General features: G+C 45.1%; 1 protein-coding gene across 1 annotated transcript in view; it reads left to right on the top strand.

Moving 5' to 3' along the window:
* The window catches only part of LOC124622405 (myrosinase 1-like), a 169,058-nt gene that overhangs the window by 92,696 nt on the left and 60,731 nt on the right, over nt 1–15,631 (top strand). Inside the window, exon 8 of the mRNA XM_047148093.1 lies at nt 12,798–12,913. Within this exon, the coding sequence (XP_047004049.1) occupies nt 12,798–12,913 (116 nt within the window). The remainder of the gene's footprint in view (nt 1–12,797; nt 12,914–15,631) is intronic.

Raw genomic sequence — 15,631 nt, forward strand, 5'->3', positions numbered from 1 at the left:
CTATTGTACCAGTCTCTGAGCGAGAACAATAAAACAGCTAATGCGGCATATTCGACTATCTATCAATTTTACCAACATTTCAACACCTCAGTATGTTTTAATTTGTTTGAGTGTTCCTTTCTGTACTTATAATTGTGAGATGATGCTCGGCCATTATACCTCATCTGTTTTAAGTCCCGAATCCTAGCCACTGTCCTAGCTGGGCTGCTGGCAGAACTTCGGAAGTCACGAGTTATTCCTCCCGCAGATTTCACGCGATGTGTTTACAACCGACCTCTGCAATGCTGGACGGTCCCTGTCCCTCAGTACTTGAGTATGATCGTTCCTTTGCGTTTTCACTTCACGAGCACACCATCAACAACCGCATTTGGCAACTTTAGAAGCGGTGAAATGTCGCGATGGGCTTCTTATGCAGCTGACACTCAACGACTAGTCGACGTCCGAAGTCACCGAGCTGTCTTGATCGACCTATTCTGCTGCTACTCTTTGTCTGCTGACAACACAGTGCTTCCCACCTCATTGTTATACCGGTGGATTCGCCTCACATCGCATATAGTGGTCAATTCCTCGTAAAATAGGGGGATCTGGCTACTCTGGATGAGAGTATTGTAGGGGTCCAGTCCCAGACTCCTACAGTTGTCAGGAGACAACCAGGAGAGATACGGTGGCGAAGTCATTATTCTTGAGAGCGCCAAGAAAACATTGCCACTAATACATGTATTACGTAGAATCGAACCACAGCCAGACCTGCACAGTAGCGCACTATCAGCAGCGGAATGCCGGCGTGTGATCCATTCGCAGTACCATCAGCACAGTAAATCGTCAGGTGGCAGCTGTCTCGTCACGGGACTGCCATTGGCGCTTGGAATCTGGCGGCATTCAGCTCTCCGTAGCGATCTCCGAAGTGCTCTCTTGAACGTTGAAGATTTGAACGTGCAGGTCAAGCCTCCAGCAGGCCTGCAGGGTGATGACTGCCTCCACGTTCCGTCAGAGTCGTCTCGGAAGTACGAAGCACAGCTGACAGCTGTAGCATCCTTGCAGTGGTTCCATAGACGGTCGAAGAGAGCTAGGCGTGCTGAAGATCGATCTCCCCCCAAAGCTGGATACCTGCACCTGACACAAGGAGCAGTCAGCAATCAGCACTCGTGAATCAGTAACCAGACATTTATTAAGAAGTGTGGTGTGTTTATGTTGGAGCTTCTCGTGCGCTCTGCGGCGGTAGGGATGGCTGCGATATCACGTGCCCTCTTTTTCCCTCTCTGTCACCTATCCTACTGACTTCAGACTTTCGGAACTTTACATTTCAGAGGCTCTTTTCTACTGGCTCGACACCTGAACACTGGAAGTTGCCTTTTACATTGCCTTTGTTACGAAACTTTGCTTTCTCATTGTTATGATGACCTCTCTTGGCTTTCATCATGTCATTATACTTCGCCTGCAAACTAGGGTGCCCGGTCGTTCCCTCGTGCTGTGATAGCTTCCGTGTTTGCCGCAACTCACTCGGCATTTCCCCCTAGCTGGCAGTCTACTAGTGATCGACACAGGCGGTTCGCCTTACTGGAGCTGCCAAGATAGAACTTGGACGTATTTTTAGTGTCCGCCAGGGATATTATTCAGGGGCGTAACGGTATATACAGATAGCAGGTGAAGTCGCGCGTGATTGGCTCATAGCTGTAACGGCGTGTTTCGTCTGCAGTAGTTTCTGGTGTTGGAACATTGTTTCGAAGACCTCTGAAAACGCTTGCTGGGTATTTGAGTCCTTTAAGTGAGTGTGCTTTGGTCAGACAGCATATTTAATGCGTTCTGTGCTGTGAGCATAAATCTGAACTTTGGTCCGGTTATGAGAATTTCTTTAAAGTTCACGTAAGAAGATACTCGTCACCAGTTACACACTTTCGAAATTAGAACACTAGCATTTGTACGGAATGTATTTGATTATAACACAAACAAGGAATATGAATATCAGACACAATGCCAGCTTTGCCTCCTCACGCTACTCATAGTGACTCTCATACTTTCGGATGATTATTTTGGTTTGTACCTGTAAAAATCATTCGCTCCACCAAATGTTGCAGTGTACTGATTTTTGAAGAGCAACATGTCTTTCAAGTTTCTTTCATATGACAATAAGGATTTATGTAGTCTGTTTCTGCCAGTCCTAGCTGGTAACGTGAATTTTCAATCTCGTATTTATTACAGCCCAGAATACCAGAGTTTGTTTTCGATTCGGAATTACGGCTGAATGTTGGGGGGGGGGGGGGATGAAATGTCAGCATATTTCTTTCGTATTTGTAGTTGGTTGCTATAGCGTCGTTCACTATAAGTAAGTGGCCACACGGAGTTGCTTCGCGAGCAAATGGCTTTGGGAAAGTTTTATAGTGTCGTGACATACCAAACGAACAGATTTATCAATAATATTCACTGTGATATATACAGAGATTTCTTGTTATATTTGTTCTTCGATTTCATTATTGCAGTTAGTGCAGGGAATTGTGTCTCAAACAAGCAGCAAATCAGAAATATTAGGTATCTAAATTTTTATATTCACTTTATGAACTCCATGTACTGTAATTCTAGCCGGCCGCTGTGGCCAACCGGTTCTAGGCGCTTTAGTCCGCAACCGCGTGACTGCTACGGTCGCAGGTTCGAATCCTGCATCGGGCATGGATGTGCGTCATGTCCTTAGGTTAGTTAGGATTAAGTGCACTATTGGCCATTAAAATTGCTACACCATGAAGATTACGTGCTACAGACGCGAAATTTAACCGACAGGAAGAAGATGTTGTGATATGCAAATGATTAGCTTTTCAGAGCATTCACACAAGGTTGGCGCCGGTGGCTACACCTACAACGTGCTGACATGAGGAAAGTTTCCAACCGATTTCTTATACACAAACAGCAGTTGACCGGCGTTGCCTGGTGAAACGTTGCTGTGATGCCTCGCGTAAAGAGGAAAAATGCCTACCACCACGTTTCCGACTTTGATAATGGCCGGATTGTAGCCTATCGCGATTGCGGTTCATCGTATCGCGACATTGCTGTTCGCGTTGGTCGAGATACAATGACTGTTAGCAGAATATGGAATCGGTGGGTTCAGGAGGGTAATACGGAACGCCGTGCTGGATCCTAACGGCCTCGTATCACTAGCAGTCGAGATGACAGGCATCTTATCCACATGGCTGTAACGGATCGTGCAGGCACGTCTCGATCCCTGAGTCAACAGATGGGGACGTTTGCAAGACAACAACCATCTGCACGAACAGTTCGACATCGTTTGCAGCAGCATGGACTATCAGCTCGGAGACCATGGCTGCGGTTACCCTTGACGTTGCATCACAGACAGGAGCGCCTGCGATGGTGTACTCAGCCTGGGTGCACGACTGGGAAAACGTCCTTTTTTCGGATGAATGCAGGTTCTGTTTACAGCATCATGATGGTCGCATCCATGTTTGGCGACATCGCGGTGAACGCACATTGGGAGCGTGTATTCGTCATCGCCATGCTGGCGTATCACCCGGTGTGATGGTATGGGATGCCATTGGTTACACGTCTTGGTCGCCTCTTATTCCCATTGACGGCACTTTGAACAGTGGACGTTACATTTCAGATGTGTTACGACCCGTGGCTCTAGCCTTCATACGATCCCTGCGAAACCCTACATTTCAACAGGATAACGCACGACCGCATGTTGCAGATCCCGTACTGGCCTTTCTGGCCAGCACATTCCCCAAATCTCTCACCAATTGAAAACGTCTGGTCAATTGTGGCTGAGCAACTGGCTCGTCACAATATGCCAGTCACTACTCTTGATGAACTGTGGTTTCGTGTTGAAGCTGCATGAGCAGCTGTACCTGTACACGCCATCCAAGCTCTGTTTGACTCAATGCCCAGGCATATGAAGGCCGTTATTACGGGCAGAGGTGGTTGTTGTAGGTACTGATATCTCAAGATCTGTGCACCCAAACTGCGTGAAAATGTAATGACATGTCAGTTCTAGTATAATATATTTGTCCAATGAATATCCGTTTATCATCTGTATTTCTTCTTGGTGTAGCAATTTTAATGGCCAGTAGTGTAGTTCTAAGTTCTAGGGGACTGATGACATCAGATGCTATGTCCCATAGTGCTCAGAGCCATTTGAACCATTTTTTAATATAAATGCAAATAGGACTTGTGAGATGTATTATCAGTCTAGCAACGACGCATTACTTCATACATTACCAGGATATTTCTCGCAATTTCATTTTCTGTTTTTGTCTCAAGACGGAGGTATTCAACGGACTTTCCACTGGGCTATTATCAGTTCGTAGCTACGAGTGTAGGCTGACAAGTAATGCACACGTGCTTAAAACAATTAGGAAAACCATATATTTATAAATTAACCTAGTCACCGATAAGACTAACTCATTTCTCTCAACCTGTAACACGTTTTTTCATTCTGTCAATGAAAAACTCTCCCGCCTTTTCTCAAATCCAGGACTTGATAGTGGCCTACACCTCATCGTCCGAAATGTAGTGATTAAAATCTCATGGAGAAAGGAATGTGTGGAGTCGATTCGAACTACAGATTTCGCAAAGCCTCTTCAGTTGCGCACGTTGTGAGTGGACGAACTCCCTCATGTTGAAAGATTATAGGCGCCACGCTGCCTCTAAAACTACGAACCCGACATCGGAGGTTTAAAGACAGTCTGCAGTATACACTGAGAAGAATTTATCGTTGTCACTCGTAGCAGATAATCAGTTACGTAAAGTCGACGAGCTTTCCAAAACACAATCAAAAGAATTTTTTGCGAATTGTAGTGATTTGAACTTATTCGACTAGGAGAAAATGGATGTCTTTTCTCTTCTGGGTCGAAATGATGGACCTCTGACTCCTCCCCCGTCGCAGCATTCAAAAGTAAGTCGCCTCCTCCATCTCGGCAGCGCTACAGTAAATGCTCGCAGCATTGCAGTCGACACTGTCTCTTCTTGTCCGTTGGAGGGATTGCTTGCAACATTCCAGTCGACACTGTCTGTTCTCGTCTGTTGGACGGCTTGGCACTTATCGTGTACAGATTTTACGTTATCCTCATTGTTCAGTAATGAAGCCGACACGTTCTTTGGATACTCCAATATGGTTTTCCCTACGTTTTTCGGTGATTCTCCGATCGCCGACGAGATTGCGATGTTTATCATCAATGGCAGACCTGACCTCAGCTGCGCGTTTCAGCAACAATTACGTCTTTTCCAGGCTTACAGCCACGAAATTTTAGTACCCATCTGTTGCAGTAGAATTATCAACAGGATCATCACCACGACAACCGTTTAAACGGCGATGAATCTCACACGGAGTCAGTTTTTCAGTGTTGTGGACTGGCAAGACAGCCAATCCACTGTGACGGGTAGCCGAAAGGCACGCGTTTAAGCTCACGCAGGCTGGCGTGAGGTCTGGAACAGTTAAAGGAGGTGAGACTAGTAAAAAAAGGTACGTGGCTTCTAGAATACTTAACTTTAATCCATAATTGGTGAACATCGGTCTGACGGTACATGCATGACAAGATAAATAGCAAATGATAATGGCGCCTTGCTAGGTCGTAGCAAATGACGTAACTGAAGGCTATGCTAACTATCGTCTCGGCTAATGAGAGCGTAATTTGTCAGTGAACCATCGCTAGCAAAGTCGGCTGTACAACTGGGGCGACTGCTAGGAAGTCTCTATAGACCTGCCGTGTGGCGACGCTCGATCTGCAATCACTGACAGTGGCGACACACGGGTCCGACGTATACTAACGGACCGCGGCCGATTTAAAGGCTACCACCTAGCAAGTGTGGGGTCTGGCGGTGACACCACATTCAGCAATTAAAATTTCGACAGCAGCACACTCCTTAACTCGCGTTCACATTGCACTAGAACGCGCCTCCTTTCTTCCGCTCTCAAAATTGCGACACATTCAAATGGCGCGTACATATAGAGGGGGGACTTGTCTTCCGCGTGGCACTTGGCGCGTTGCTCAATATCATTTAAATAGCTTTCTACAAGCATGTGAGCACAACTTTTCATCTTACCCTCCTACATTCGACGAAACATGGCCGCCATGACGGCGTAACAACTCCCTCCCTGTGTACAGTACAGCCACTTTAGCAGTGTGGATAGTCTTGCAAGAATGGTCATGACGAAAGGGCAAGACGAACACAGCGCGCTAATAGACTGTGCAATGTGGGCAGCCGATGTCGGTGTTCAAAAAATGGTTCAAATGGCTGTGAGCACTATGGGACTTATCTTCTGAGGTCATCAGTCCCCTACAACTTAGAACTACTTAAACCTAACTAACCTAAGGACAACACACATCCATGCCCGAGGCAGGATTCGAACCTGTGACCGTAGCGGTCGCGCGGTTCCGGACTGTAGCGCTTAGAACCGCTCGGCCACCCCGGCCGGCTGTCGGTCTTCGCCGGCTCTCCTGAGGTGCGCAGATGCGCCCCGCAAGTGGAGAGGCGAAATATCGCGCGTGGTAGAAAACGGCGTTCAGCTGCACTCACGAAACGTCGTGGGGCAGTCAAGAGCACAACCATAATCAAACAGGTTTTCAAATCGAGGCCAGAAAAGCGAAGTGCTAGTCGTATTCTAGAATCGGCGCAACGAAAGCTTCAGTGGCGAGATACGAACTGCCGATCCTCCAGCCGGTTCGCGTATTTGTTTCCTGTGGAGGGACAACGGCCGTCACCGCGCGGCGTGTTTGACGCGTCCTCGGGGCTCCTGGCCGCCGAATGCTGAAGTGTGCTCCGTGGAGGTAATGCTGCCTAGAGATGGGCAAACTCGTTCATCCTTGGGAACTAGTTACTGCTGATCGTTCTTTTTTGGGAACCGTTCGTTTTTACTCGTTCACCGTTCATTTGTGCTTGGTATATGGTTCTTATGGAAAACTGAAAACTAGTAGTGTGGGTGACTGAAGGATGGAGGGCACCAAGAGAGGGCACTTGCCTCTCCCCCTGGAGTACAGAGTTTTTATTCATTACAGAATTCTTACACACTTTTAGAAGTAATTTCTGTGATTCTGCAGAACCTCTCGTTTAGCCAACCGTAGCCTTGTGCGGCTGATCGCAGGGAAATAATATAGGGTGGCGCACGGAAAACCGGCCCCGAGTACAGACTGCTCGCCAATTACGGGCGATGTGTTGTCCGTTACGAGCAGATACAACAAACAGACAAGAACATGAAAATCTCACGCGACGCGCGTAAGCTGTAGCTCATGGACTCTTGTAAACCTGTTGGTGGCTGTTTCCCAACTTAATAGACCACAAGGGTCTTGTATAAAATTCTTCGTTTCAACTTCCACTACATAGCTATGCTACGTTGTAAACAATAATCTTTTACACCCTATATATACTTCACGTTTTCTCTGAGTTCGTAGGCGAAGTAGAGACTTTATAGAAGCATAAAATAAAATGTGGTTTTCTCATACTTGTGTCACACGCTTAGCAAAAATTAGGTTTTTATGTTGCATTATTAAAGTTAATGCAGCAATAATAATAATAATTAAGTTCGCAGTAATAAAGTTTTTGGTTTGAAAGCTGCTTCTGAACAAATGTTTTTGAGATAATAAGTAAATACGATTTTATGGCAATCTATGTCGTTTCAAATGGAGAGGCACCGCTTTTCCTACTGAGCCAAAATGACCCACAACGCACGTTGTTTTTTTTTTTTTTTTTTCGAAGTAACAAAAGTAGCAGGTAACGCAAATTGAAAACAACCAAACTTAAAAATAATTAGAGCCTTCCTAAATGTAATGTTTTGTGTATGAAAGATACACGAAAATCGTTTCATATGAATTTTCTTACATTAAATAACCAAGCAAATTATTGAAAGTTAGCTGCTAAATCAAGTCGATGAAACCAAAAAATATATTAATAACAAAAAAAACTTGCCTTGTTAGAAGTATGTCTTCTGCTGTTCATCGATATAATGAAGTGAGCTGATATGCCCTTTTGTTACCTGAGAAGACGTACCTATTACATACAACGTAATTTTTATGTAATTTACGTAACTATAAAATACTTTTTGATTACCGGTCATGGACGCTGAATAGCCAGAAGCAAGTGCAAGAACAGTTTGCAACACATGTAAAATAGGCGAGCGCAGTGAACGAAACGAACAACTGGATACTGAACTAACTAGGAGCAGACGGCAGTGGAACTGAGACAGGTGGTCATGCGAAGAACGACGAGTGCGGCCGAGGGAGACCGAGACTGAGACGAGCACGCGACCGAGGTTGGAACGAGAACTGCCGAAGTGACCGCCGCGACCAAAGTTAACTAGTGAAATATGAACCGATCATTCCTCGTTCCCGGAAAGTATAGGTAGACCGCCGCGACCGAAGTGAACTACCAGCCGATCGTTCCTCGTTCCCGGGAACTATAAGTAGACCGCCGCGACCGAAGTGAACTATGAACCGATCGTTCCTTGGAATTCGTTCCTCGGTCCTTTCGTTCATCTTGGTGAACCGTTCCTTTGCACCCGTTCGTTCGCGAGCTACCCATCTCTAATGCTGCCGCCGCTCTCCGAGTCAGCCTCCACATCTAGCGTGGCGTTACATTTGAATGCAACATCTGTTTTCAATAGATTCGCCCTTGACCAATCCGAGCCACGATTCAGAAATACAAGGCGCCTTTGGAAAGTTCGGTGAAAGGCCTAAGAAAATGAATCGAGCCTTACAATCACCTTGAACTGCCCAGAGTCATTACCGTCAACTGCAACACGCTTCTGACATCGGTTGTGAGGCTGTTGGAAACTCTTGGAAAGCGATTCTTGTGAAATTGTTCGAAGCACTGTGCTCACGCACAACGTATTCGAAGCGTAAGCCTTCCGGAGCTGATCTAACTGGAAAAGGCGCCCATATTACATCAGTGAGTAAACCGTCGATCCTTAGAGCGTTATAAGTCACGTAATCTCTATTTGTGTAGAATGGTTTTGCTAAATGGCTCTGAGCACTATAGGAGTTAACATCTGAGGTCATCAGTGCCCTATAACTTAGAACTACTTAAACCTAACTAACCTAAGGACATCACACACATCCAAGCCCAAGGCAGGATTCGAACCTGCGACCGTAGCAGTCGCACGGTTCCGGACTGAAGCGTCTACAACATCTTGGCCACCGCGGCCGGCTTTTGCGAAATGCTTTTGACAGCTAGACGGACAGTTTATTCTCGTTGATGCTTTTTGTTTCGACAGTTAACTCACTGATGCAATGTGGGCGTCTGTTCGAGCTAGACGTTTACTTGAGATTGCCGCAATAACCGAAACAAGCCTGTAGTAAGGAAGTACCGCTAATAATTAAACTATTTGCAGCTTGCCTGGAATAATTCGTTATATACTGTCATATTATGACATATTGTACGCCGCGGGCCCGGCAAAAAAAGTGTCTTTTCAGCAAAATCTGCATCCATCAATTCGGGCAAATACGATTGTAATGCCATTAGGTAGTTGCTGTCGCCAACTCATCTAGAATGGGATTCTCTGTTATTCTGCTCTTTATCTAATAATTCCACATCAGATGTTCGAGGTAAATAATACGTCGTAGATCCATTCATACCAGGCACGAAATGATTAGATATGACGGTAGTATCTGTTCCCGAAAGAACAGTTACCGTGGATGACCATGCAGCTTTGCTAGAAATGAAATGATAATTAAATGGACACCCTAGCTGCAAACAGGCGTTGATGTACTTCATTGGGGACATGTTGAAAATGTGTGCCCCGACCGGGACTCGAACCCGGGATCTCCTGCTTACATGGCATACGCGCTATCCATCTGAGCTACAGCGGGCACAGAGGATAGTGCGTCTGCAGGGACTTATCCCTTGCACGCTTCCCGTGAGATCCACATTCCCAACATGTCCACACCACTACATTCGTAGTGCGCCTAATAGATGTTTGCCCATCATACTCATTACTCGTGGCAGATTAATCTTCCAGGTCCCGTACGAGTTCGGGCATAGCGTGTGCATTCGCACAAGGAGGTCAATGGCCGGGAAGCCATATTTTAACTATATATGACGGTAGTATCTGTTCCCGAAAGAACAGTTACCGTGGATGACCATGCAGCTTTGCTAGAAATGAAATGATAATTAAATGGGCACCCTAGATGCAAACAGGCGTTGATGTACTTCATTGGGGACATGTTGAAAATGTGTACACCATCGCAGGCGATCCTGTCAGTGATGCAGCGTCAAGGATAACCGCAGCCATGGTCTCCGAGCTGATAGTCCATGCTGCTGCAAACGATGTCGAACTGTTCGTGCAGATGGTTGTTGTCTTGCAAACGTCCCCCCATCTGTTGACTCAGGGATCGAGACGTGGCTGCACAATCCGTTGCAGCCACGCGAATAAGATGCCTGTCATCTCGACTGCTAGTGATACGAGGCCGTTGGGATCCAGCACGGCGTTTCATATTACCCTCCTAAACCCACCGATTCCATATTCTGCTAACAGTCATTGGATCTCGACCAACGCGAGCAGCAATGTCGCGATACGATAACCCGCAATCGCGATAGGCTACAATCCGATTCAAATGGTTCAAATGGCTCTGAGCACTATGGGACGTAACTTCTGAGGTCATCAGTCCCCTAGAAATTAGAACTACTTAAACCTAACGAACTTAAGGGCATCACACACATCCATGCCCAAGGCAGGATTCGTACCTGCGACCGTAACGGTCGAGCGGTTCCAGACTGTAGCGCCTAGAATCGCTTGGCTACTCCGGCCGGCCTACAATCCGACCTTTATCAAAGTCGGAAACATGATGGTACGCATTTCTCCTCCTTACACGAGGCATCACCACTACGTTTCACCAGGAAACGCCGGTCAACTGCAGTTTCTGTATGAGAAATCGGTTGGAAACTTTCGTCATGTCAGTACGTTGTAGGTGTCGCTACCGGCGCCAACCTTGTGTGAATGCTCTGAAAAGCTAATCATTTGCATATCACAGCATCTTCTTCCTGTCGGTTAAATTTCGCGTCTGTAGCACATCATCTTCGTGGTGTTGCAATTTTAATGGCCAGTAGTGTATTGTACAACAGGCAACAAAGATGTAACCCACTAACGTCTACCATCCTTAAGGAGACTGACATCTTCACAACATCTTTTCCCTACATGTATGCTACATAACTTTCGTTCCCGTGTAAATTAATTAACAAAAAGTAAACGTGCTTCAAAACAAAGAACAGCTTTACTCTGCTGCAGGTTGTCTTTATTAATCACTTCATTGTCACTAACATCATTGGGGATTCTGTACCTTTTTCTACATTCAGTGCTCCATTATAAAAGGGCAAATCCCCTCCTGAACATCCCAAGTCCCCGAAGTTTAATTTTGCCACTCCTTTTTGTGAGTTGTGAGTTGTGAGTTTAGCATAAAGTTTCCTTATCTTTGCCATAATGTGCTCATATCTTACTGAGCTTTTTTAGGCTTTTCTGTTCACAATGAGATGTTTCCGCGTAGAATGGGTGCAGATCAACCAGACCTATTTGTGCCTGTAAAGTAGTCCTCTCCTCCCCGCTTATCTCTCATTTGAGGCCCTACACTAGCCTTTTTGCATGCTTATTTTATTTCGCGACATTTGTGTTCCACTTTTTCGGGCCATGTAGCCAACCTTTTCCTTGGATTTCCAGTCTCCGTTGGTGATTTGTAGTATTCATCTGATATACCAGACTGCATAGTTTAATAAAAAAAGCTCACAAAAAGGAATTTCACACATGTCCTTGCAACATAAAAGAATTTCATGTAAAAAATGTCGGCCATGTTGTGTTTGACGTCATTACCAAGAAGAGCAACGATTGGCTGCAGGGTTTTGGTACTTTTCGTAAACTAAATAAGACTGGATTTGATACTCTCCGGCGTGAATCGCAAGTGTTAAAGGGCAATATATAGCGGATACGGTACGCTCTGACACGCTTTGACAGACATAACAGTTACTGTTACATAGGTAATGGTTCTAAGTAACGCACCCACCTGTTATCTCATTTTTCAGTTTTTCTAATGTGGTACCTTTTGGAGATGAGCTCCTCATACACGCGAATGAAAAATTGAGTGACTACGTTCCCCAAGTGCTGCAACCACTAGTCTTAAGAATGTCTACGACGTGTTTGCATAGCGCAATGCAGTGGGTGTGACAGATGAGGACTCTGCTACTACGTAACGCTATTGCGAGTCGTCATTCGACTGAGTACATTCCTGCATACTGTCGTTCGCCAGCAGTCTCAAAATGTACTTGAAGTCAGTAAACAACTGCGTTGCGGTAATTATTGTCCGGTAAGACGAATTGGTTACCCAGTCTTAGCGGGTTGCTCCACTAGGTGCAGTCACGCTGCAGTTCAAAGTAGCGAGCACTGTTATCTCGCAGTGCGAGCACGAAATATGATCACGGAAAATATCTCTGTGGTAGGCCGCGACAGCCTGTTATTAACGTCAGCTATCTAGTAGAGGAATAAAACACTGACAGAAGAAATGTTTCATTTTTGGCGCAGAGATATAGATTTCTCTAGACCTTTCCATCAGGGAAAAAATGTGAAGCAGTCTCCATGATTCAATTCAGGCACTTCTGCGTAATTAGCAAATAAATGCTAACTATTATACCACGTGGTCAGTTTTCTTAAACTGTTGTCTATATATAATGAATATGTGTCCATTCTCTTATTTCCTCATTTCTTACCTTGTCATCTCGGAAATTCTACAGGCTCTATTCACCACAAAGATAATAATGTGATCTGATCTATTTTCTACGTTAGCAATATTACAGTGCCTAATGAGGACTTTGTGTTTCAGGAACGTCTGACTTCTTCGGAATAAATCATTATGCCACAAAATTCGTGATATCCGGCGAGGAAGGTATATCGCCTTCCATGACTCGGGATACGGGGACCGTCCTAGTTGATACGCAGGTATGGAAAAAAAACTGTATGTATCACTTAGACGGCCATTTTGTGTTATTTCTACTGGAGAACAACACACTAAACACAACAAAACAAGTTTTCACAATGACTTTGGAAATGATACACTATTTTAACATACAACATGCCTGTTGTCCTGAAGAGAGGTAGTAGGACATTCTTATAGTTTTTTGCGGCTACGGAAACTATGTTTGTGATAAGAAAGAAGTATGCTGATTGTCGTTGTTCCACGCTATGGAGCTCATAATGCCGAATATTCCGCTGAGTGTCATTATCATAGTGTCATTATCATCATAGTGTCATTATCATCACGAAGCCAAATAGTTCCTCCAAACTTCCTTAAAATCCCTAAGTAATGGATGTGCGTTCGAAAAAATGTCCTGTAGCGTTTGCTAGCTTAAGTTTTTCGTCATTGCTTACAATCACTTGACGCGAATTCCAGGATAGTTCACTGAAGAATGACAAGTTTCTTATTCGTCACATTCAGCCGAAGACAACAAGCAAGAAACCGGTCAAAACGTTGCTTCAGAACGAACGCATTACTCTGTTGGGTTCCCGAGCAAATTTCATCAATATTGGCTGTTGTAAGTAGTAATTTGAGTACGGTAATAATGAATACAGCCTGCATTTAACTTGTAAAGAGCTGACTAAAAGCTAATAAATAAACAGAAAAATTACGTTCTGGACCATAGGCTACGAAAAAATAATGCAATTAGTCACGTGAATAGTTTCCATTTCTGTAACGATTTCGCCACCGGTATGTACTTCATTTTCTGTATATTGGTTTTGAATAAAGTGTGCATTGTATCACACGTTCTGCTATAATGCAGGTGCTTACTCTTCGGTGTGGGTGATATACACATACCCACGATCGTATTCACGCTAGTGTACACACACACACACACACACACACACACACACAAACACGTAACTTAATTTTTGTTACCGTTCACGGCAAGCCAACCCAGGTCTACATTTCAACAAGATAATGCCCGCCCGCATACGGCGAGAGTTTCTACTGCTCGTCTTCGAGCTTGCTAAATCCTACCTTAGCTTGCAAGGGCGCGGGGTCTCTCTCAAACTGTGAACTTTCGGAGCTCTGTAGGCAGAGCCCTCAAACCTGCTCTGGATGTTGACAATCTAACCTGCCAATTGGACAGAATATCCCTCAGGAGGACGTCCAACAACATTATCAGTCAATGCCAAGGCTGCTTGCATAAGGATCAGAGATGGACCAACAAGTATTGACTTGCTCAATTTGTGGAGCTCTTCCTGTTAAATAAATCATACAATTTTTCTAAAATCATTTGTTTGTCTGTACAAATACATCACATCTACCGATTTCCGCCCAATTCGCATACCCCCCATGGGGCTCATAATTCTTTTGTGAATACTTGCTTGCCTACCACGGGGCCCCAGCTTCTGCAGTGTTACTTCCTTTCCACACTGCAAGCTTATACTTCGACTCTTCCTTTCCCCTTCTATCCAAAGGTTTTCCTGGCGCAGACCCTGTTTGGATCTGGCTTATGTTTTGGATTAGAGTTTCCCCTTCCAGTTTTCTCTACGAAGTTTCATTAAAGAAATACATGATCTCCATTGTTGAGTTTGAACTACCATCAATTTTTAAAATTTCCCTAAAGTGCGGATCGTGCAGGGAGGGTTGCCCAGTGCAGTGTATGCTCTACCTTTGTGCCTTTGCATCTTTGCACCCTTCTTATTAAGAAAGTAATATATCCAAAACCCAGCATGGTAGCCATCCTGTAATCGGTGGGAGGGGGGGAGGGTCAAGTATCTGCACAGTAGTAGCCTCCCAGGCCATACAGGGTTCGCACTGCTGGTGCCCGAGCTGAAAACTTCCCATATATGCCAGGAGTATGTGCACATCATGACTTGGGCATGAGAACTGAAAAACGGATTATTGGCCAAGTAGGTGTTGCTAAGGCTAGTCCATGAGGAGTGCCCTAGTTTGGAGTGGGTGGCACCGCAAATGAAGCCACAAATGAGTCGCAAATAAAGTGGATGAAGTTATCTCCCGATGGTGGCCATGTGTTTCAAGCTATCTCAATGGAAGGAAAGTCCTCTTTTAATGTATAGAGATATGACCTTAAGATTTTCCTTTCCCTGGCTACGCCATGTGAGGAATGTAGGGCTAAGCGGCAAGTGGAAAAGTACGCCTTCCATTACTTGGTTTGCACAAGGGCTGGTGGGAATTCCTTCTTCACAGCAAAGCTCTTATTCTTTGGGGAGAACGTAGAAGACAAGTTTCTGGAAACGGCAGCCGTCTCTAAAATGAACAGAGGGTCAATCAAAACAACATCCCCCACCCAATCATAGGCGTTGCTCACCTGTAACAAGCTGGGTGACGTAACAGTGACTGTCACTCCCCATAATAGTCTAAATGTGATTCAGGTCACCATTTATCATCATGCTCTTGGTATCTGACGACAAGCTACGTGCCAACTTGGATCAACAGGATATTCAGTTTGTGCTTTGGATACATATGGGGCAAAAACTATAGGGTTACTAACAGTGCCTTCATCTAGGCCTTTGAGGGCTGTTCTTTGCCTGAAAAGGTCGAGATGGTGGTCTACCAATGTGGCGTGAAACTATACGTTGCCCCCCTCCCCCCTCAAATTCGGCAGATATCTTTGTGTTGCAATGCCAGCTCCTAGCTCAAAAGAAAAGGAGAGTCCAGTGGTGCCGACAGCA

Source organism: Schistocerca americana, chromosome 7 (assembly GCF_021461395.2).
Source record: "Schistocerca americana isolate TAMUIC-IGC-003095 chromosome 7, iqSchAmer2.1, whole genome shotgun sequence".
Taxonomy (NCBI): domain Eukaryota; kingdom Metazoa; phylum Arthropoda; class Insecta; order Orthoptera; family Acrididae; genus Schistocerca; species Schistocerca americana.